Source organism: Anser cygnoides, chromosome 1, assembly GCF_040182565.1.
Source record: "Anser cygnoides isolate HZ-2024a breed goose chromosome 1, Taihu_goose_T2T_genome, whole genome shotgun sequence".
Lineage (NCBI taxonomy): Eukaryota > Metazoa > Chordata > Aves > Anseriformes > Anatidae > Anser > Anser cygnoides.
Window position 1 is genome coordinate 128,673,889 of NC_089873.1, and position 23,483 is coordinate 128,697,371.

The 23,483-nt window shown below is 40.5% G+C and overlaps 1 protein-coding gene across 5 annotated transcripts in view; it reads left to right on the forward strand.

The window, feature by feature from the left end:
• Positions 1 to 23,483, forward strand: part of SH3KBP1 (SH3 domain containing kinase binding protein 1) — a 226,641-nt gene that overhangs the window by 66,747 nt on the left and 136,411 nt on the right. For all 5 annotated transcript variants that reach the window (XM_066981109.1, XM_066981113.1, XM_013183859.3 and 2 more), the window contains one exon: positions 12,798 to 12,921. In XM_066981109.1, the coding sequence (XP_066837210.1) occupies positions 12,798 to 12,921 (124 nt within the window). The remainder of the gene's footprint in view (positions 1 to 12,797; positions 12,922 to 23,483) is intronic.

A 23,483-nucleotide genomic window follows, 5' to 3' on the forward strand; every position in this document is an offset into this window, starting at 1 on the left:
TAATGTTTAAGATTTGGGTCAGTTTTCTCAGCTCTTAGGGCTCTATGAATAGGATCGTTTACTAAATATTGAGTCTTCAGGGTTAAGTCTACTACCTCTAAAGAGAAGCATGTGACCTACTTCTCGTAGCGGGATTTCTTTGGTTCTGGGATATCTTTTAATGGAGATAATTAAAAATTTTACTCTTCTCAGTTTATTATTATTATTATTATTATGTTTTAAAAGAACAGACCTCTTCAGTCTTTGCAGTAAATTCTTGCATACCAGACATACTGGAAAGAGAAGAGCCACCGGAGGTCTGCAGCATGCTGGAACTCAGGAGGCTGTACTAGACAAAAAGGAATTCACAAGATGTATGGCCCCATTCCAAACCCGCATGAATTAACCTGTACCTGCTGTAATGTTTGCAGGAAGCAAGGCCAGATTAAAAAGGAAAATAATTAAATAACAACTTTGGCATGACAGCTACAAGGGTGGTAAGATTTGAGGAGCGTGGCTGTCAGAAGTGCTGAGGAACTGCCTCTGCCCTCAATTCCCTCTTGAAATTGTTGGTGCTTAGCACTTGGAAAAACTGGAACCATAATACATTTTCTTGTGAAGCTCTGGCAGGTGTATGCCAGCAATATTTATGAAGAGACCTCTAGCCCTAAGCTGTCAGACTGCAGAAAGAAGAGTGTTAAATTCTAATCTCTGATTTACAAGTCTGGCAGCGCCTACTACTCACATGGTATGTGATTTGAATAATGATGTGTCTACTTCTGATCTCATTAACCCTGATTTAATCCAGGATCTTATTTCATTAGTGCTTGCTAGCTTTCATACAACTGGTTACACAAACAAACAAAACCCTAAAAATCCTGTAGCACTGTAACTATCTTTTCAGCTAAATATTACTGTGAGCCCCTTGTTTTTCCCTTGAAAAAAGTTTCAGCTTGTCTGAGGAGACTTTTAAAATACTGACACATCTTCAGGAATCTAAATTTTAATTTTTTATGTAGTGGAATTATACAGTGCTTGCCCTGGCTGTGTGGGCTCAGTGGACTTCTCTGCAGAGCTGTGCACGTAACTGTGCTGTAGAGGGCTGAGGAATCGTGTTGACCAAATAGAGTAGACTGTATTTGAAGACAGGTCTGTCAAAGAACAATAGCAATCAGTGTGATCTGCCCAAACTCTGTTTTATGGCACAGTTCTTTATTCTGTAGCATAGAATTGTGAATTGTGAGACTGCTGTAGGAATTTGTGTGATTTTTCCTGGCTTGTTAGTTGGAGAGAATAATGGCTATTTGGATCATCACCAGGCTGCTTTTTCTTTTTTTTTTTTTTTTTTTTGGTATAAATGAAAAATTTGAAATTTTGTGCAGCTGTATTCTGGTTTTGTGTAGCACAATGACTCTTGTTCATTTTTTTTCCTCTGAAACATATCATTTAGAGAAGATCTTTTTATATTAAAAAAAATAATAATCTTCCACATGGTTTTAAACAGAGAATGCAAGGCACTGAATGAGTCAGTTCATCTTCTCATTAGAAAATCCTGCTGTTAAGGATCATCTGGTGTGTGATAGGGTTCTGCATAGAGGATCTGTGCTACTTTGTCTCTCCCTCTGAATCTGTCTGTGTCACAGAGATAGTTTGTCTGGTTATCACATTACACGTTACAATTCGTGATAATGTCTACTATTGTGTGTTTCTAAGCACGCATGTTGTGTCTTTTTCTGTATTGGTTTATCTACCTCAGATTGTATGGTTGTGAGAAGAGGGAGAAGGAACAGAGATACAACCCTGGAAATTCATGGATTTGAGTAGTTTCTTGTATATCTTTATCAGCTTTGCTTTACAGAGGTGGTACGCACAGGGCTTTTTATATGCTAGCAGCAGAAATATTTATATTACAAGAAATATCCATTTATTGCCCTCTACACTGTAGTCTCTTACAACAAACCTTTAGGATATGACCAGGTCTCCATGGGGGAAACTATTAATGAGCTGATTTCTAGCCTATTCCCCGCTTTGCTTGAAGAAATGAGGAACGACATTGCTCTTTCTAGCAAAGTAATAATACTTCTAATATTTGGATGACAGTGGAATCCTTGAGAGAAGAAATTTAATGCTATTGGGAAGTGAAATTACTTGAATAATTTCTGTCTGCTGGAGACGGACTGAGGGGAAACTGGCAGGGAAGCACCTCCTGTGCCTCCACGGGGCGCTCACACGTACAGCGAGCATGCGTGTGTTTCTGAGCACGTGTACGGATGTGTTTGTGTTGAGGCCACTGGGCAGCTGAAACACACGCAGAATGGGCTGTGTTGTTGCCAAACACAGCTGAAAGGCAGAAGATCCAAGCCGATGAAGGCCTGGCAGGCCTTCCACTGCCGTGAAGGTTATGGAAGCGAGAGAGGAAGAGGAGGTTGCCAGTTGGAGAGGCTGGTTGCCAAGCATCTTCCCCGTGGCACTTATTGCTGCAGCAGCGCTTTGTGCTCTGAACCCCACTGCTCTCATTGATTGCTAAATATGTAAAGGAGAACAAATTCTCTGCTCTGGATTAAAAGCTGGGGAGGAGCGTGTGCTGCAGAGTTCACTGGTAGGTGCTAGCAGACAGCTTAATGGCTGTGCAAAACAAGGAGGACGCTTCCAGTTCACCTGCAGGTTACAAAGCCTGCTACAGCCGTACAATTTCCTCTGTGTCTAGTGATTCTCTGCAAGGCTTCAGAAATGCAAAACCCGTATAAGCTCTGCAACTTGTCTACTTTAATTTTTAGAGCCTTTCGGTCACCATCTCCCCAGTGCCTCACACACGCGTGGCTGGATTCGGTGCCCCTTGTGTGGTGGCAGTTTCTGTTTTCCTCACCTCGTTAATAAATTTACAACAACCTTCTGCTTTTGTACTTCCCACCTGCCTGGGGAACCTGCACATAAAGAACCACAAACTTACTCGCTCTCTTTCAAAGTCTTTATTAAGGGTATCTTTTCGCAGTGCTTACAAAATGCTGCTAAGTGTTTATGCACCTGGCCCGTGCAGATCAGTTCTGCTTCTCTACACTTCCTGCCATCTGCTGATTCTGTTAACCAGCTGTACTTTTTCTTTCACCTGGATTGTAGCATCTCAGAGATGGGCACTGTGTTTTTTTCTGCCACCATGGTGTGGGATCCATAGGTACCATTAGAGCGTGTGATAGAGAGAGTGGTTTGGGGTGGCATCCAACACCCAGCATAGCATCCTTTTTTACTATTTACCGTTTTTTATTGTTCTAATTATCATTTTCAGCCTTGGTCTGTTAAGTGCATTAAGATGTAATGAATTGCTTGTCCTGGTGGTAGTGCAGCTAATTACTGCTGTGGCCAGGTGCTTCTACACAACGCAAACAGCAGTGAGCAGTGTGTTCTTTTTCACTCCTGACTTTCTGTGAGACAATTGGTCTTGTGTATTTGATACACATTTTTTTTTTTTAAACGTGCATTTCCACTTTATTCCTTGCTGTTTTTCATCATCTTTTTTTTTTCCCTTTTATTTATTTATTTATTTATTTTGGTAATTCCTGGAAAAAAAAAAGTATATGAGCATATGAGCTGTCTCCTTTTGAAATGAAGAGTGAAGACTGAGGCTAATAGCAGGGAACAAGGAGATTTTCTTGACGTGAGTGAACACAGGAAAAGACCTTGTGTTCATATAAAAAAAGAGCCGAAGGATTGCGTAAGGCTTAACAAGTCTGAGAGTTTTGTTTATTTTATTATAAAATAATAAAACTCAGCTTTCTAAAAGCAGAAGGCTTCCTGCATGTGTAAGAGAGCATATCCTATGCAGAAGACCTTTTGTTATCAGAAGGATATAGAGAAGATGTAAGAAAGCTGTTTCAGAAAAGGAGGAATATGGGGATTCTTTAAGAGAGGGCCTTCAGTGTGCTGCGGCGTGCTGCACTGTGCTGCGTGCTGGTGTGTAGGGGAGGAACAGAGCAGTTCGAGTGTGGCAGAGCGTGGCCGCCTGAGCCCTGAGGCACAGACGGCATCTCGAGCTGGGGATTAAACAGGGACGTTGTGTGCGGGTGTCGGTCACAGAGGGGTCCCCAGCAGTTGAAGCTGGTTGTACGGTGCCTTCTGTGGTGCAGTAGGCTTGCAGTTAGTGCAGGGTGCGCTGGGTGTAAGAGTTAAATCTTTTCTTTCATAGCAGCTGTTGTGTTGATGTTGCATAGTTGATTTGTTTGCTGGCACTTGTTTGCACTAACTCCAAATGACTAATTTTTTGTGCGGATGTCTTTGTGTAACCCAAAATATTGTCCCAAATGTTTGAGGTACTGCCTCTATATTAAGTTTATAAATAAAGTTAGTATTAAAAGTAATAATTTAATGCTGCAAAAAACAATGCACGTGACAGATGGACTGTTGAAGCCTTTGCTTATGGCTCTGTAATGAGTCACAATGAATTTATGATTACGCAGACTAGGTTTGAGAGGTGTATGATAAATAATTGAGCAGCGTAGCAATGGGAAGCTTTGCAGTGCCAACAGGGCCATCCTTCCAGCTGAGAAACCCACCCGGCACCACGGGCTGAGCAGCCCCTGAGCAGCCACACAAGCAGCTAGGTGGATTGTCTTCAGGAGTTTGCACCAGGAGAGAGCAAACTAAAAGACTGCATATTTTTCCTGTCACACAACAAGATAACAAGGAGGGTAAGGCACGTCAGGGCCTTCATCCTTCACGTGCTTCATTCTACATACCGCTGCTGCTGGAGCAGAGAGGCTGCTTGGCATGTAAAACTCAGCGAACAAATAGCACTTTTCTCTATCAAGCCTTAAATCAGATAGAAGTCATGTGAGTCTCAGAAATAGACTTGATTTTGAAGGCTAGATACAGAAACCAAAGAACTCATTGAGAGAGGCTTAGGAGGCTGTGGTTTAGAAATAACCCCAGAACTAGGCGGTACTAGCGCAAACCGGGAGGCTCAAGAACCGTAACCCTATTTTTTTCAAAGATTGTCACATGTTTCACAGGCAGCTGGGAAAGTGTTTCCTGTAAACTCAGGAAAAGCTGACAGCGAAAGAGGAGAGAGGATGTGGAATCCTGCTGTAGTGAAAAGTTGTTTATTATACAAGAGCATTGCTTTGGTCATGAGCTCAGATGATGTGTGCAATAGCAACGCCACATCTGTGCAGCTTTTAGAAGCTCGGGGCCACTGCTGAGGGAGCGTGCTCTCCAAGCTGTCCTTCCCTCTCTGCTTGCTGACATAGCTGGTGATTACCGTCTCCTATCATGACCAGCTGATGGAGGTATCCCAGGCTGGATCCGGGTGTTTCACGGTCCCACGCTCTGTCTGGATGTCCTGGAGTTGGTAATTGCCCTAGAAAGGAGAAGGAAGGACGTGTGAATCTCAAGTGATACAGAAGCCAGGAAAATTAAAGCTATATTGTCTGTGACAATAGAGAAACTGACCTTGTCATTTTGCTATGTACAGAGTTTAAGGCTAGTGCTATAAAGACATACTGGATTTTAGTGCTGCCACCATGTTTGTGATTGAAAATAATTTTCACACTGATGTTAGTTCAGTTGCTGAGAAGGTTTGTACCAGCTACACTGTTTATTTCATTGTAGAACTACTAGAGTCTTGTACAATGACGGAGTTGCATTTATATCTAGGCACATTTATAATTATTCAATACCTCTTAACTCATTTTAGTGAAAATATCAAAGGAAATGACTCAGGAGGACTGAACATTGCAACAGAATTATGTTCTGAGGTTTCAGTATAAATGGGTAATTGAATTCATATACTGTTTGAAGCTGCAGACATTGTTTGCAGGAAATCACGGTGGCAGTTGTCTCTTGAAGTGTAAAGTATGGTTTCTGAGAGAAGAGATTAAAGGAAAAGCATTCTAAAAATGTGGCACTGCACACTGTATCTCCGAGGGGTCAAAGCGCTCCTGACATTTCCATTGTCATCTTTTGATAATTTGAATGTGTTGCGTGGTTTTCCCCTGGGCTGCACATGATTCTGGGTTCTTAATCCTGCTCCCATATTTGGCTTCAAGCAATGTACAGGCTGCAAATTTTTGAATTGTGAAAGACTCATTATTTCTCAGTTTTTAACTCTTTCAGTGTGAGTGTGTTTTGTTTTCAGCAAATCTTGAGTGATTTTGATTAAACCTCTCACTTCCAGGATGCAAAAACTTTTTTTTTTTTTTTCTCCTGTGCACATGGAAGCCATAGGTAAATCACCTCGTATTCTGGTGGTGATTTTCTCATAATTTTTCATGGCTCCCAAAAGCTATGAGGAATGAATGGTTGGATGAAACATTTCATATCTGCTTCAGCACAGAACAGCATTTTTTTGCACTTGTAGTCATGGAAAGGGCTGCAGTAATTTCCTCAAATGTTTTCAGTTGAGTTTCCTGTAAAGGTCAAAAGTGTTAGAGTAAAAAAACTTGAAACTTTCATGTAGTGAAAATGGCAGAAGTACTTGGTAACAAATATTAACTGTAACTTTTGTGGCTGACCCAATTCAAGCATTTTCTATAAATTAGAGGAAACTTCTTGATAGATGAGCAGGAACTTCAACATGCAGGCACACCAATAAATTAGACTTTTTCCTTGAGAGCTAACGAATGATGAAATTCTGAAACCAAAGCTAAATCTTACAAACAAGTCTAAAAATGGCAGATGGGTCAAGGACTTTTCTCTTTGTAAACCCTTAGCCCCTCTTTTTTTTTTTTCTCTCCCCAGCTTGACGAGGCATGAAGACTGTAATGTCAGTGAATAACGGTTTTTGAAAAGACTTAGAAAAAGATGAAAGTTCTTAATGACTAGCTTTTCTAGGTTGAAATAGCCATTAAACAGAATACAGCTACATTTCAACATATTGTAATTTGCTATATGGTGGAGTTTCATCACACTATATAGTTTGTTGTTTAATAGTTAATGTTATGTAGCTCACAAGCTTACTGAGAAAAAAAAATCTTAAAGAATTTCCATGCCTTACAATGATGTGGGATAGGACTAGGGAAGATCCAACACCAGTTTGCTTAAAAAAAAAAAAAAAGTTTGCATCTTTTCGCTTTTTGGCCATTGGCATCTATGCAGTATGGTTGAAGCCTAGTTAAAATAATCATAGTAAAATAATCATGAAAATTTCTAGATATTAAAAGGGTGTACAAAGTGTGAGGACCTTCAGGGTGCTCTAGAATATGTTTATTTTCTCAGAATATCTTTGAAATTTCATCAATGAACTTTGAAAGTTCATCAAGTCAGGTTTGACGTTTATTTTTTAAGTACACAGTGGCTTTCTTTTCAGAACTTCTCAGGTCAAGGATGCCCTCTTCCCCGAAAGAACTGCTTATCATATTGGAATCATTTTGAAACCCGCATACACAGGAGGAGGAGACTGAGTTAAAGTTTGTGGCATTGGAGGATCTGGTTTAGATTTAGTGGTTGAAATGTGAGGTCACTTACTTCAGGGGTTCCCAAGGCATAGTCCCTTGAAAATGATCTGCTAATAACCTACAATTATCTTTGCACGGGCTAGGAAAAAACGTAGCATTTTGTCCTATGAAGGTTATACCAGGCACTACCCCAAAATCAAGCATAAAAAAGTACCAAAGATGAGGTTTAGAGATACTTTTGAAGCTGTTAGCCCTGTGAGAGCATACCTGCTTACCAGGCAGGCTGTGCGAGACAGCTGCTCACCTTGCAGAAACATCTCAGTAGCTGAGAAGTGGGTGAGATGTTTGCGGTGGGGTGAGGAGCACTCAGGATCCCTCTGAGTCCCCTCCTTCTGAGGCTCTGTCCTCTGTGTGGGGCTCTCCGTGGACATTTGCCTTGTGAACTTAGTTCTGGAGAGGGCTGTCTAGGTCTCCGAGTCTGGTCCGACTGGTGTCACCACAGGGATTCCTAGCGAGGGTGCTCATGCTCTGTGGCTTGGAGGAGATGCAGTGGATGTCTTGCAAGATCTGTCCGGTCTCCCTTGCCCTACTCAAGAAAAGATTGGCCCATAGCGAGTGGCGGTTGTAGCTAATCAGGGTGTGACTGTATTTGCTGTAGTCAAAACGCCACCAGAAACCAGCGCAAGAATCCCAGTCAGAACAGAATAGAACAGAGCTAGGACTAGAGCTGAGAAGAGGAGAGGAAGAGAAGAGGGAGAGAAGCTGTTTCCCAGCCGCTCAGGTCCCAGTCTGTACCTGTGAGGTACTGAGGTACACTGAAGTCCTTGTTGGGCAGACAGCTAATTCTAGGTTGATTTTTTCCAGTATGTTAGAGCAATATATAACATAGTAAAGTTTCTTTCCTGTCCTGCTTCTCTCTTTGCATACACAAGCTCCTTCTTCAAGAAACAGCAATCCCTGAACTCACAACTGGGTTATCAGTTTCTGTACATCTTGTGTTAGCATTGTAAATTTGGCTGTTCTTGAACCACCCGTGGCAGACAGGGAGGTTCCTAACTCCCACCTGTCCTAGGTGGAAGATTGGTTTCTACTTCTCCTTGCACATGGGATTTCTTCTTTAAAATAAATAATATGTGCAAACTCTAACGTGAAACCAGAATCAGAGATGTCATATATTGGGGAAAGATCCTATAAGCCACCTTTGATACATATGTTTTTGGAAGCTCATTTGTCCATGCTTTCCTTCATGGTAGGCTTCTGTTCCATGCGTTTTAATCTAGAATGAGTGGCTAATGTAAAGAGATCTCAATAATTATTACTGACGGAACATCAAACTTTTAGGGCTTCTATACTTGCATCATTTATCAAATATGCGAAGTAATCATGTTTCTTTTTGCTCCATTTGTCAAGCAGAAATACAGGTTTTGGTAACACTTTATAACATTTTAGAGTAATAACCTCATTTTTACAGCTTTTTTACAGCAAGTAAGAGTGGGGATAGGTATCAATGGCTATGATAACTCTTCTGAATGTAACAGCGCTAGGGCCTTTCTCTTTGTCCTGAGGATAAGAGGCATAGCTCAACTTGTATGGCAAAATCCTCTGTCCTGTGCTTCCCTGCAGTCTCGCCTCATGCATGGGGCTGCCTTATTTGCTTATTTGCAGCCTGTTTGCTGTCTTATTTGCTGAGCCATGCCCAGGCACTGCGTGGGAGAGGGCAGAGCGATGTGGACAAGGAGGCACACTAACAAAGAAATGCCATGGATCGTCATGGGCAGGGCCAGTGTCCTGGCTCTGTTTGGGCCATAGCTAAAAAAAAAGTCCCAAAATCCTAAGTTCTTCAAGGATGAGCAGTGTAGATGAGAAGACAGCACTGAGGCAGAAAGAACATACCAGAGATAGGGTTAAGGAGAGGATGTAATACTGGCAGTAATGTTTGCTGTGGGTTACAGCAACGAGGCTGCTTAAGGTGTGTGGGCTTTATTTGGTTTTGTTGAGTGTTTTTAGGTCTTGTGCCATAGACTAAACCCAGGAACTAAAAAAGTGGACAAGTGGCTTAAAGCTGGCATAAATTTTCTGTTGCAGCATGTGGGCTGAGCTTCTTTGATAAGGGTTTAGATAAGGGCTTCTTAGATAAAGGCTTCCCGTATTTCTAAATATGAGTATGTTTCTGGTAAGGTTTTAGCTTAGTAAAGCTTCCATGTTTTTTGCTTGATTTCTGTTTCATTATTTAGAGAATTTTCCACTTGTCCTTTAAATTCCCTCCCGGATCTGTAATTTCATGCTGCTGGGGTTGATCAGGTGTCACGTTATTGTGGGCACTAGCTATGAAAAATAAAAACCTTTCTCATGAGCACCAAAGGAAACACTGAGGAAAGCTAGCCTAAACTATTACCAGAAAGGTAGAAAAAAATGTGATCCTTAGAGGATTTGGGTGGCTGCAAGATTGCTGTATCTTCGGTATGAGTTTTGACTTAGTGTACACTCTGCATCTACATCTATCTTTTTTCCATGAATACCGGATGAGAAAGGAAGTGTAGGCCTTCCCACCCTTCAGCCAAATACCAGTGTTTGGGAGTTGTCTTGTTGTATTCCTGTTTATTGTTTTTTTTCAGGAGCAAAATATTGCTTCCTCAAAATCTGTCAGCAGCAGCGAAGGCACCGGGGTCATTCATCCGCAGATTTCAGCATGCAGCACTGCTTTCGCTTACAGCAGACAGTTTTCTCAGTCACTTTTGAAGTGGCAAATAGGATTTCCAAAATAAAAAAGATCATACTGTTGTTTCAAAATTTGTGAGTTGAGGTTTTAACATCATGCGGACAGAGAATGGAAAATATCACACTAATGACACACAGGAAGCAAATTCTGGCAACATGGGGTCTTCTGTAGGAAGTGTACTTGTGGTCCTGTTCACAGGAAAGAGTGCTCTTTGACTCTCAAATTCTATTTAAACTGTAGATTATGTTTTAATACACTGTGACTTTGTCACCTAGCTGCAAAATAGATTTAAAGCTTCAATATGACAAGATTGGGGTGGGCTTACTTATTGTATATTTTAATTTTTAAGGTTGTGGAAAAAAACTATTGGGATAATGTATGTTAGTCTAGACCACTTTTCAGAAAGTGATTTAGTTTTCTACTAAATGTATGTGCAGTTCTTAAGTTATCGTGTGGCTCACTTTTAAACAAGAACTGTGTGCGATATTTTGTCTAACAACAGCGGTATCTGTCACAGGGGTGCATTCACCTGTCACGCACACACATTCGCGTTTGTATTTCAGTTATGATAGTTGTTGTGATGAGTTGGGTTTTAGATGCTATTCTACCTGTGTGATGGCACTAGGTGAAAAATTCATTGCTACTTGGGCGGGCAGCAGTTTATAAAATTCTTGTCTCTGCTAATGGAATAGTGATACATAGTGAATGCTTTGTGCAGATACAGAAGAATGTGCTAATGTTCTGTAAATAGTAGTTCAACTTTGAATTACCAATTGTACTGTTGATTCGAAAGGCTAAAAAAAGTTATGAAATTAAGGTTTAGAAGGAACCCTATAGGTAATGACTTGGAAATTCTTGTTTTGCTTGATGCTGTTCTCAAATAACTTCAAGTAGAAATTTGCTTGATATGGTTTACAGTGCTCGTGCCTGATATGCTGGAAACCTAAATGAGATCTACAGTGTTTCCTGTGTATGCTCCAGTGCCATGTGCTGGTGGGATGGGAGAGGTTGCTATTGCTACTGCACTGTGATGTAGAAGAGGGCAGCAAATGCGTGAGAGCTGAGAGAGCTCTCGAGGTAGAAGCTTTCTTTTTTACTAGGGGAAGAGTCTTCCAAAGCCATCACCTGTCCGCAGTGCCCGCTCAGTGTAGAGGATCTCATCAGAATCGCAGGTGACACCAAGTGGGGAGGGCCCAGCTGACAGGCTCAGAGGCAGGGCTGCTGTTTAGAGGGACCCAGGCAGGAACTTTATGAAACCCAGCAAGGACAAATGCCAGTTCCTGCCCCTGGGAAAAGAGAAATCTCTGACCGAGATACAGGCTGGGGCCTGATGGGTTTGGGAGCTGCTCTGCTGAAAAGGGTCTGTGGGTGGTGGGCAGCAAGCGGACACGAGCCACTCATGTGCCCTGGCATCAAACACATTAAAAACAGTGTTGTGGGCTGTGTAACAGGCATGCAGTCTGCAGCTTGAGGGAAGTGATAATCTCCCTTTACTTGGCACTTGTTAGTCTACATCCAGAGTACAGCAGACGCTTTTGAGTCTGTCAGTACCAGAAAGGTATTGACAAACTGGAGCAAGATCTTCAGCTGTGGGAGCTGGAGAACATGGCCTGTTGAGGCCTGATGGTGAGGGAGATGGGCTTGTTCAGCCTGGAGAAGAAACGGCCTTGGGGGGACCTTCTACTACATACTGCAGGTCATCCGGGAAACAGAGCCAGGCATGTGGGGAAAGGCAGGAGAGAGCAGACAGGAACTGGACAGAAAGGTTCAGGCTGGGTATAAGGACCATTTTTTTTTCACAATCAGGGCAGTTGAGCAGTTAAACAGTTGCTCATGCGGTTGTGCAGTCTCTGTCCTTGGAGGTTTTCAAGACCCAACTGGGCAAAGCCTTGAGCAGCCTGGTCTGACCCCAGAGGAGGTCTTCCCTGCTTGGAGCATGGGCCTCCAGAGGTCCCTCCCTGCCCAGGTGGTTCAGACCTAGGGCAAAGCTTGGAGCCAAATCTTACCTTTAATTCTTGGTAGATGGTTATAGGCAAATGGCTTTGCCTCTTTAGTGCGTCAGTTCCCTGCCTGTTGGTTTACTTTCATGAAACTTCACTCCACCATATATTTTCTGTCTGCTGCCAAAGGAGGCGATCACCTTAAAAGGTATTCAGTTGCAAAATGTGTTAGTGTTAGCAACGGCTCTGACAGCAGCTCTATATGTTTCTGCCAATTATGGTAACATTTGTCATATTTTCCTATTTAATATTTTTCTTCCTGCTATGGTGGTTGTTTCTGTGAGCTTCTTGACAGAGAGGAGGCAGACTTAGTAGCAGGAAGACTGAACCAGGTGCTGCCCTGTGTGTCAAATGAACAGCTAACGGATGGATAACCTGAATTTTTTTTTTCACTAGTTAGCTTTGGTAATCTTTACCAAAGAAGTTTGCAAAGCTGCCCTACAATTTTCATGCAGAAATAAGAGATTAACACCTTTTAAAAAGAAAAAAAAATAGTATTGGTTGGAAGAGTCACTGAAAATGGCTTTCATTTTGTGGCATTTCACCTTGTATACAAGTTTGGGGTAGCATTAGAATAACCGGGGTTTATATATAGAAGTTTTAAGAAATCATGGGGGCTTGAGATTTAGAATATTCTGTAACACTTTTTTTTTTTTTTTTTTTTTACTGTTTCTTCTTTTTCTTCTCCCTCTCCACTTGCCTTTTCTTATGCAGGAAATAAAGAAGGATATGAAGAAGGAAAATATTGCCAACAAACCACCAGAGAAGCCTATAAATGAAGTTTCCAATGGAAGCCCTTTACTGTTGTCTGAGACAATTATTAGAACCAACAAAAAAGGTAAAGTATATGGAAGCTTAAATGCAGATTACATTCAGACCTTTAAAAGAACAAAGTGTAACCCTTCCTTGTTTCTAGAACTAAAGCTATAGTTTATTTAACTTTAAAGGCACGGCAAGAATATTACAAATTTCTCATTCTCCTCTTAGACTGGCATACAGATGCATATATCATGTCTGGTATTTCCACATTAATTTGCACAGACATCCCTTTCTTCTTACAGAAATCCTTCCTAGATATGTTTAATTAAGGAAAGCTGTATGAACAGATTACTAAAAGTAATGAAATGACAGCTTGCATATATGGAGCTTTTTGCACGGTGATGTCAGTCCACATTCATGTATTCACGTTGTATCTGGGATAGAGACTGGTTACTGACAGAGAAAATTTTTTTTAAAAAAAAGGTGGAAAATGTAAAGCTTAATGCATTATTTTCCTGGGAAGTGTCTATCACTGTCTTCTGTTTCAGATTGCAGTGTGTGCTCTCTATGTCTGGCTTGATTCCCAAGGTGAACCCTATGTAAGGAATCTCTCTTAGCATATGCCTATGTAAGGTTTTGAGTTGCTTAAAGGAAAGGCTCCAGATCTTCTGCCTCCTTCCCTAGCTTCCAATCCCACTCTCAGGAATGTCTGAACAAAACAAAAGGTTGGCAATAGCTGGATTTTTCTTTAGGTTATGTTTATGCTCCAGTTTGTTTGTGGGAGAAGGACTGTCTGTGTGCAGTAGATGGCCTTTATTTTTCCCAGAGAACGCACCAGACAGTTTCTTACTTGCTGTCTTATACAGAATAATCCACTGTCATTAATCATTGCTGTAATGTAATTTCCATTTCAGCGTGTCTTCTGGACTGTTAGGGCTATGCATACGGAAATTTTTCCCTACGTATTATGATTGAGTATTGTATTTGGGATGGCAGTTTGGCCTGAGGTCTTAGACCTATGGTTTGCAACTGCAATTGAGGAAGATTTAATAATTTCTGTAAAATGTATGACTTCCTTTAAAATGCGAGGGGGAGTAAACTCCACCTCTTTTGCTAGGAGTAATGTCCTCTTAAAAAATAAAATTTTTAAAAAATTGGAAATAAATCTCAGAAAGCCTTGTCTTTTGTGTTTGTAGTGTCATCCTTGAATCTGGAGACACGTCCAACATTTCTGCTTTGGGTCATAGGTTTTTCAAGCAACAGCAGAGTTAAATTACCAAGAATTATTTTTTTTTTCATGGCTGCTATACAGAACCATATGAGTAGTTGTGAAATTATCTGGGGACTAAGTCTGTTCCATATTGCTTCAGCTGCTATTTGGAGAAGGCTAATAGCTGTGGCAGATGCAGAGATTCGGTTCAGTCACAAGGGGATAACACTCCAAATACAATACGAAGAGCTGAGGCTTTCTCCTCCTCTTTCTTCCCTTTAACTCAGAAGCTGTGAAAGATTCAGAAGATAAAGAAAGTTCTCTTTTTGTCCTTGTAGCTGGAGAAGACAAACTTCATATTTATTGAAAGGAGAATCAGCAAAGACTGGTATCAAGATCTGTACCTTGAGGAAGGGGTTAGGTGTGGAAATCAGGAGATCTCATATTAGAATGTTACTGTTTTGAATTTCATTAATGGGGATTGCGCTTTTCATGGCTACCTCTACATAGTGTCAGGGTTGATAAATTTATTTTGTCTGCTTCTCCATGGCTATTTCCATTGCTGCAGAGCAAGCAGTTGCAGTATGCTATACTCTCCTCTAGCAGCACAGCTATGGATGTACAGAGCTAAGGATGCACAGAGAATAACGAGGCCAAGAGAGGTTTCCCTTAGTTTTCTGTGGTCAGTTTGAGCATGGTGCCAAAGTCTCCTTGCTCAAGTGACAACAGCTAAGCAAGTAGCTACTGTTGCATTCAATAATAAGGAGTCTTCTAAGAGCTGTGTGGCAAATAACTCCCTCCATGTAGAAGGAGTTGCAATATTTAGCTGCAGAGGGAATCTTAAATGCCACGGGGATTCTTTTCTTCAAGTGTCCTTGTGCTGCGATTTTTAAACAACCCTATCTCAATCTGTTTGCTGATCATAGAGTGTGACCTGACCTGAAAAAGAGTACTTTCTTCCTTCTTCTTGTTCGGAAGGGAAGAGGAGAGGGATGTATCTAAAGATCTGTAGCCACTGTTCGGCAGTGAAAATAGTCAATCTGATTTATTTGCTTGGGCAATGTAATTTTGCTGCTTGGAACCTCAGAGCAGGTCCAGTGATGTAGGTGTGAAGTTTTGATGTTTCTACTACCAAGTTGATGGTAAGTGCTTTTCTATGGCTGTGGTGTTACTTTGCGTAGTTTTGCTACTTAACTTGGTTGGCCTCAAATAAGTGGCAGCACTTTAGCAGGCAGTGACATTTTGAGCAGAAGAATCTTGGCCTCTTGGGCTGTTGGCTTGTAGAGAGTTTTTCCTTGAGGAATATTGACAAGTGTCCAGCAGTGGTATTCAAGGAAAATAGATGAATTATTTGTAAGAAACATCTAAGAAGGTAAGATGAAAAGAATGAATTTCTGAATAAAAAAGTTGTTATGAATCCAACTTTGTTATCTTGTTTCTTCAAGTTAATTATTTCTAAGCACTATGTTGCAATTAGGGACTCCTGTAATAAATTCAGTGAAAAATCGAAATGCTTCTTGTGAAGGCTTGTGTCATCAAACAAGTAGTGGTGATTGCTTTTGTGGGTCACAGATGTAATCTAGGGATAATTTAAAGTTGGCTTAATGCCACCAGTAGTAGCCTACCCATGTTAGTACTTCCACTACACGCTGAGGGCATCGATCGGTTGTGGTATTTTTAGTTGTAGATTACTGTCCATCAGTTACGCAGGTTTTTGTTATAAAGACCAGGAGAAGATTGACCAGGATTTGATTTTGCTTGCTTTTCACTGAGAAAAGTAAAAACAGAACATTTCTAATCCTTTAATGTTTCTTGCTGACTGCATGTACTAGTGACCTAACAGAAATATACAGTAAAAATGACTGCTGTGGTGAACAAAATTTAGGAAATGGTGCTATGCTTGGCCTTGATATATCTGTAAGAGTTAATATTTTTTAGGGATTTCATCTCTTTACAGGCTTGTAAGTATGATCTAGAAGTTAGGGCTACACCTAAGAAATAATGGTTTTATTTTCTTAGAAAAGATCTTAGATCTTAGAAAAGATCTTAGATCTTAGGCTGGACTTCAGGAAGAGGTTCTTCACCGAGAGGGTGGTCGCACACTGGAACAGGCTCCCCAGTGAAGTAGTCACTGCACCAAGCCTGTCTGAATTTAAGAAGCGATTGGGCTGTGCACTTAGTCACATGGTCTAAACTTTTGGGTAGACCTGTGCAGTGCCAGGAGTTGGACTCGATGATCCTTATGGGTCCCTTCCAACTCGGGATATTCTATGATTCTGTGATCTGCCAGAGTTCCTCTGTAACTTCCATTAAATTGTTCTGTTGGCCAAATTGCCACACATGAATTTTTCAGTTATTAATGTGTATTGATTTTTTTTTCAGATGCACAGAGTTTTTCTGATTAATTGCAGTGGCATATCAAAAATTACTCAAAACTTCCAGGTATTTCAGCTATCTCTTTCTCAGGCTACCTATTGACAAAACCTGGGTTATACCTGCCTGGGTTATGCTGAGATCTGTTGTGATCATGCGTGGGGGTGGTGATAATTAAAATCTGGAAAACAGAGCATTTTAATATAGTGTTCCAGTGTTTTCATGCTCTACTGCTGAAAGGCTCAGAAAAGAACAATTTGTTCAAGTGTAGAGATGGGGTTAGGGAAACATTAAGTCATCCTTGTGCATTCCCTGACAATTCCCAGGGCTGCACCAGCCCTAGGCAGTTTTGGTGGGTGCTTCAGGTGCTGCTCCATCAATCCCTGTCTAAGGAAAAAGGCCGAGGCACTGAATGACTTGTCTGAAATTTCATGAATGTGAGCTGTGGTTGTCTTGCTTATGCTATGCCAGAACCTGGGAGAGACCATTCTTATGCTTCTTCCTACAGTTCATATGCCAAGAAAATCCTTTCCTGGCTAGGTGTGGGTCTTTTCGTGTATCTTTTCACAACCCCAGAATTTTTGCTTGGCATATAGAACTGTTGTTCTTAATCTTCTGTAAAACTGAATTTAATATATATATATATATATATATATCCTTGGCTTTAGTTAGAATTGGCATTGTTGTACCCTGTTAATAACAGGTTAGGAAGGCCTTTTATTTTCCTTAGAGCATTTTCAGATTGGTTTAAAAAAAAAAAAAAGCAAAATTATTGCTATTGTTACTGTTACTAAATATCATAAGAAAATTAGTCAGGTCTTGGAACAGAAAAAACACTGGAAGACATCTCTTCTTTTTTTTTTTCTTTTAATGCTTTTTCCAACATGGTGGAATTCCATCTTTTCCAACTTTCAAAATCTAAAAACAGATCCAAAGTTGTGCAACTATTTCAGATCTGTATAAATTCAGTACGATCTTCAATCAGCTATAAAGGTACATCAATGAAACCTGCATGTAACGAGCTTAAGTGTTCAACGGCTATGGCTTACTTTGTGGAAGTTTTGTTCCAATTTTGGGGTATTCCTTATTCATTCACTGAATTATTTTCTATATCTGGGTATAATGTATTTGGCCTATACATAGTTCAAATTGCAATACTGGAGTTGATAGGCTGTGTTTTGCAAGTAAACTAACAACAATTGTTATACAAGTAAAAATATTTAAGGAAAAGATATTTTGCCTTGCCAGATGTATTTGTTTTATATAAACTGTAAATGCAGTCAGCACTGAGGTTATTCAAGCCAGAAAATCTGGAACAGCTCATCATGTGTTACATATTCTTAATCGGAGCCAAGCACTGAAAGCAAGGAAATGTTTTTTCTAGTTCTCTTGAGAATTATTTATGTTACCTTCCACCCTACATTTAAATAATAAAGAGAACTTCCATCCTATCCTTAAAGGGGGAATTTGGTGAAAGTATCTTTGTCAGTATAGTAGGTTTATGTTATGAATAAATAACTGCCTGTTGTATGCAAAACTGCCTTTAAGTCTGTTTTTGTAAATTTGAGAAATGGGAAAAGCATTTTACAAGAAAAATGCTTCATCATTTGGTTCAATAGGGATACAAAGGGATACTCCATTTATGAAAAAGACAAGCTGATAGAAACCCAGCATCAGTGTGTTGATTCTTGAGTTTTCTATTTTTAAAGTGATGTATGCTGTAAGCTATGAATCTGGTTACCTTTTTCAACAGAAAAGCAAACCTCAAAATTTCTTTCAGAAAATCGTTTATCACTTAACCTAGTGCAAACAACTGCCTTTTTCATGTGCCAGTCATGTGCTTGATGAAGTGTCTGACCCTTAGTATGCTCAGCTTTGGTTTTCCTTTCAAACACAGGAAGCTAGAAGGCATTAATCTGTCTTTTGGTTGGATTATCTTTCTGCTGTTTATATGTGTAGGCCTTCTTCACAGACAGGCTTTGGTGTTCCCTTGAAAACACTGCCAACTTCACAGAAATAACAAGCATGAAAAAAAAAATCCTTTTAGTTTTTAAGATCAGCTAATTGGTGTATAATCAGTGTACAGTTTACACAACTATGCACAAGAACATACTTCTCAGCCTATTAAGGTTAAAACATGCATACAACATATGACGCAAACCCAAAATGAGGCATAAAAATTAATCGTACAGGAAACTCGAATTCAGCAAAATATTTATTCTTTGCTTTTAAATACCATATCTATATATCTGTAAGTAGTCTCCCAGATAATACACGTTACCTTTAAAACTACTGCTTCTTGAAAATAAATGCTTAGATGTTCTTTAGTCTTGGGTAAGCAGCACTTCATAGAAAGGCCAGGCTTTCAGTTCAGAGAGGCAGGAAAAGACACGAGTCTGTGTTGGGATGTGGGTGGTGACCAGAAAGAGACTTTGTTCACATGTGAGGTGAGGTTTGTGTATGATCTGCAGCAGATTAATGCATTTGTTGTGGAGGTCTGTGAAAATAGCTCCATCCCATGCTGGAGGAAGAATCTTTACTTGTTCTCTTTCGACTCTCCAAAATGGAGAGCAACCTGTAGATGATGCATGGAAAAGTGATGAAGCTCTCTAGCATTTTAGTTTGATCATTCTTTTCTTCTAATCTAAATAATCCCCAATAATGAAGGTGAGGGGAATATAGCTAATTTCGGAGCTGATGAATAAGATGTATTCTGTTGAGGGTAGTTGTCTAACGTGTGAGCATCGTTCCTTGCACTATGGGGCCATGCCTTTGGATTCAATATCCTTTTATATAAATATGTTGATATAGCATGGGAAATTGTAAAACAGTGCAATTTAAAATGAGTGCATTGTCTGTCCTAAGCCGCAAAACGAGTTTAGTTCTTTTGGGATTTCTTTTGTAATTGTAACTATACTGAAAATCTGCCTAAAATAGGCTTATTCTGCAATACAGGAATAGGCGTTACCACTGTTATAAATTTGAGATTAGTCTGTTGACCGTTGACTTGGGTTTTTTGTTTGTTTGTTTTGTTTTGTTTTGTCTGGAAGAAAGATCTCAATGCTGTCTTCTTGGCAACAGTGGAACGGGTGCTTGCTTGTGCTTTTCAAGCAGATCTTGTTTCCAACTCCTATTTAAGTACTGACTTAATATATTTAAAATGTAAACTTTTTTTTTCTTTGTTATGGTCATTTGCCACCCTGGTTTCACTTAAAGTCTCATTATCTATCCAGATTTCAATCGCTTATTCCAGTGAGATCATATCCTTTCTTGTCATTTAATGTGGAGTGCCCCCCATCTTATTTTTTCCTAAGTGTTTACTCTTTCTTTTCAATTGCTCCTTCCTGGTATTCTGCACAATGCACAAGTGCTGAACCCTGACGTAGGCTCTGCAATTTTGCATAGTCGTATCCAAGCACTGGCGTGGGACCTTACTGAGTATCATGAGACTCTGTGCAGGAGTAGCCTGTGAAAGTCAGTTGTAGAAATCCCTCTTGGATTGAGTTGTAATTCCAAGATAACACTTTTTCTCTGGGCGGTTTTTCTTTGCCTAGATGGCAGTCTTCTTGTGCGTCATCTGGTTAGCTCTGGGAATCTCATTTATGGACTATGCTGTAAAAACACCAAACTAAAATACAGCCACTGTATCAAAGAGTTTACAATATATATGTGTGTGTGTATGTGTTTTATATATATATAAAACAATAAACCACACACATATATATATATGAAACAAGGTAACACATGACTAGAAAAAAGGGAAAATGCATTAATTGAGTGATTGGTGGCAGTCTAACTGTTTTTATTTGTTTGTGGTTTTTTTTTTTTTCAGATAGAGTACACTTGTTTTAATGACAGATTTAAATGTGGGTCTGTATTTGGCAATTAGGAGACTGATATGGAGAAAACCATGATGATGTTGACTTCAAAATTCAACAGGCACTGATAGGTGCTGACATCGAGCACAATGAAGAAGCAGAAGAAAACCTTTTCATAGAGAGTCTAAGAGATTTGGGGGATGGAGTCATAGGAAAGGAATCGGGGATCTGCATTCTGAGCAGCTTACGGATGACAGCTTACTGAAACAGGGAGGTGGTTATGGAGACAAATGAGGACATGAGTTAGGTTTGTTGTATTTTTGTTAAAGGTAGATCTCAGGCATATTTGTATCAGTGGGAAAACAGAGATAAGTGAATTCTTGAGGAAGGCATTGAAAGGGAACAGGTGAAGTCACCACAAGGACAGCTGAAAGAATTAAGGAGAAGAAAGCAACTACTAAAGGGTAGGGATTCCTCTGGGAAGTATATACAGGAACAACGTAGACGTCTGTCTGAGCTCCTCCCATTAGGCTCACTATGTATTGCCAACAGAGAAAAATAGGCTCTGATCTCATCCAAAATCGAGTCAAAGGAGTCATATCCTGAAAGTAATTGTCCTTTGACTATGAGGAGAACATGGTATAGCTTGCCTGTATGGAAGTGCCGTAAGCTGCATAACCCACCCTTAATTTGTGCCATTGACATGAGCTGTGAGAAGGAGCTGTGAACTACAAGCATGAGAGAAGTCTTCGAGTAGTTCTGCAGCTTTCCTCTGAAAGGGGTTGAATGGAGAGAGAAAAGTAGGGAAAGTGAACTCTGGGGAATGAGATGGGATTGCAGGAGAGAGATTCAGGTAGCTGGGGATGAAGAAATTTATTTAAAAGTGTGGTAGATCTGAAGGAGGATAATCAAGTCTGTAGCGTAGGAGTTCAGACTAATAACCGGATTTTTTCTGAGGTGTCCTTCAAAATATACATGAGTAGAAGCTGAGAAGACAGTGAGTTGGCTGAGTGGATCCTAGTACAGTAAAAACCAGACTTTTCTGTGTACATGAGCATAGTCAGGAAGACTCCATTTCAGTGTCTGTGGAAGATCGCAGGAAAAGCGATTTCTGGAGTATGGGTAAAATATGTTTTAGTATACACACTGTTATATTTGCTGTATGATACAATCTTCACCAAAATGTTAAACAATCAGCAGGGAATTACCTGTCCTGGAAAAAATGTCTCCTCTTGCATTGTCTCATGGACTTACTAGGTTTCTCTAGTTATTTATCATAATACATATAACTGAGGATCTGAATGGCCAGTCTGGAGACATTCGTTTTTCTGGGTTGATGGCAGAGGAAGTGACTTGACCATTGATTTAAGATGCTTGAAATTTAATGAGGTGAGTCTGGGACAGAGAAACTAAATGACTTCTAGAGAATTAAACCTCCTTTCAAGGTTGTTTCTATCTATACTGACTTCCTCTCAGGCTCTTTCTGTCAGATCACAGGTCCAGTGACTGTACGTTTTTAAGAAATATGAATGGCAGATATCTTTTTGGCCAGGCAAACTATGTGGGACCTTTGTCCTAAAAGGTAAGAATAAACTTCTGATTCACTGACTGAAAAACAGAGGACCTCAAAACCTTTTTGATATTCTTTTTACAAGTAGGTTATGCAAGTATCTCAGAAGTACTGCACTAGAAGGAAGACTCAACAATTCCATGCATTTGCTATTAGTTTCATCTTCTCTTTAGTAAACACGAATTTTTATTTAATCAATTAGAGATTTTTTTTTTCCTATCTAAAAGCTTTGCAGTATGTTTTACGTCTCTGAAGTATGGAAATCACATAAATTTTCTAACAGTTGTACCAGAATTTGGTAGTTCACTTTCATCGCAGAATGTGATAGTTGTCCAAAAGGTACTAGTCAAGAGCAGATGTTATCAAATTCAGGCGCAGAATGTTTTGCTGTTAGCAGTTATCACGAAATCTCCTTTAACACAAGCCAAAATCAATAAAATAGTACTAAATACCAGAGCCTTTCTTGTTACAGTAACACCAGAAGCAACAAGAAGTCTGAAGCTTCCTGTTGTCTTAAAACTAGGCTTTCCCATCACAAAAGAAGCTGTTTATTTTTTCACAAGTTTCTGGAGAGAAGTGTCTCCCTGCTGCCAGCAGTTCCCTCCATATCACTGTTGTGGGATAAGTTCCTCGGCCTAGCAGGGCCCGGCTGCCTTTGAGCTCTGTCCGTGACCTGCTGCCCCTGGACTCCAGCAGTCCGTGTCCATCTCCTTTAATCTTTCGTCTAGGTGTGGTGGGATTCGCAAGAACAGCACAGCTAACTTGATTTGGAAAAGTACAGGCTGAACTTTCTCCCCCATCTCCTTGCGTGACTTTCTGTGATTGAGAAATGGCAGCAGACAAGCAGGGTGGCTCACATGAAGCTGAGCCTTGGGGTGAGTCACTGGGGGTCACTGTACGTTCCCCAGTGACCAGCCAGGAGGATCTGCGCCTCCTGGCTGGCTGCTGTGATAGAAGAGAGTCAGACTTCCTATTCTGTGCTAGAGAAGATGAAAAAAAGGAGCAATGCAGGGATGCTGTCAAGGAATATAAAACACAACCCTATCTGGAATGACAATTTGGGGTCAAGAGACTGTACTTTTACTGTACAAGCTAATAACTTTTCCATGAGCCTTGAACTTTGCTTGGGTGCTTTAAGCTGAGTCAAGAACGCTTGTCTTTGCTGGCGTTAGTCTTGATGACTTTGTAACTGTTGAGTTAAATATGCCCACCTAAGTTTGCTCTCATGCTGACAGTCAGGTCTGTAGCTCAGTACAGTTTTACCTTTGCCTGCTTGCATCACAGCTGGGGTGGTGCTCTGTTGCTTTTATGGGGACAGAGGATGCTGTGCTGGAACCAGGGATGTGTGGCTGGTGGCATCTTCCTTCCCCCGTCTGTAGGTGCCTGTAGGTAGTGGTAAGAGCCAGTCGTGTCAAGGTAAGATGCAGCACTAACGAGCTTAACGAGGAAATGGAGGTCTCTTCATGTTTTTCACAGGAGCTAAACCTTTGAATGATTTCTGGGGTTCTAGGTGAAAGGCAGTGCCTGTCAACGGCTCCCTTGGCTCTCCTTCAAATTGTACTGCCAAGTAACTTGTAGATACAAACCGAAGACATAAAAAATTTGTATAAATGAATGGTCTGAGACCTTGTTCTTAACCCAGGAAGCATCCCGCTGTACAGATGATTTTT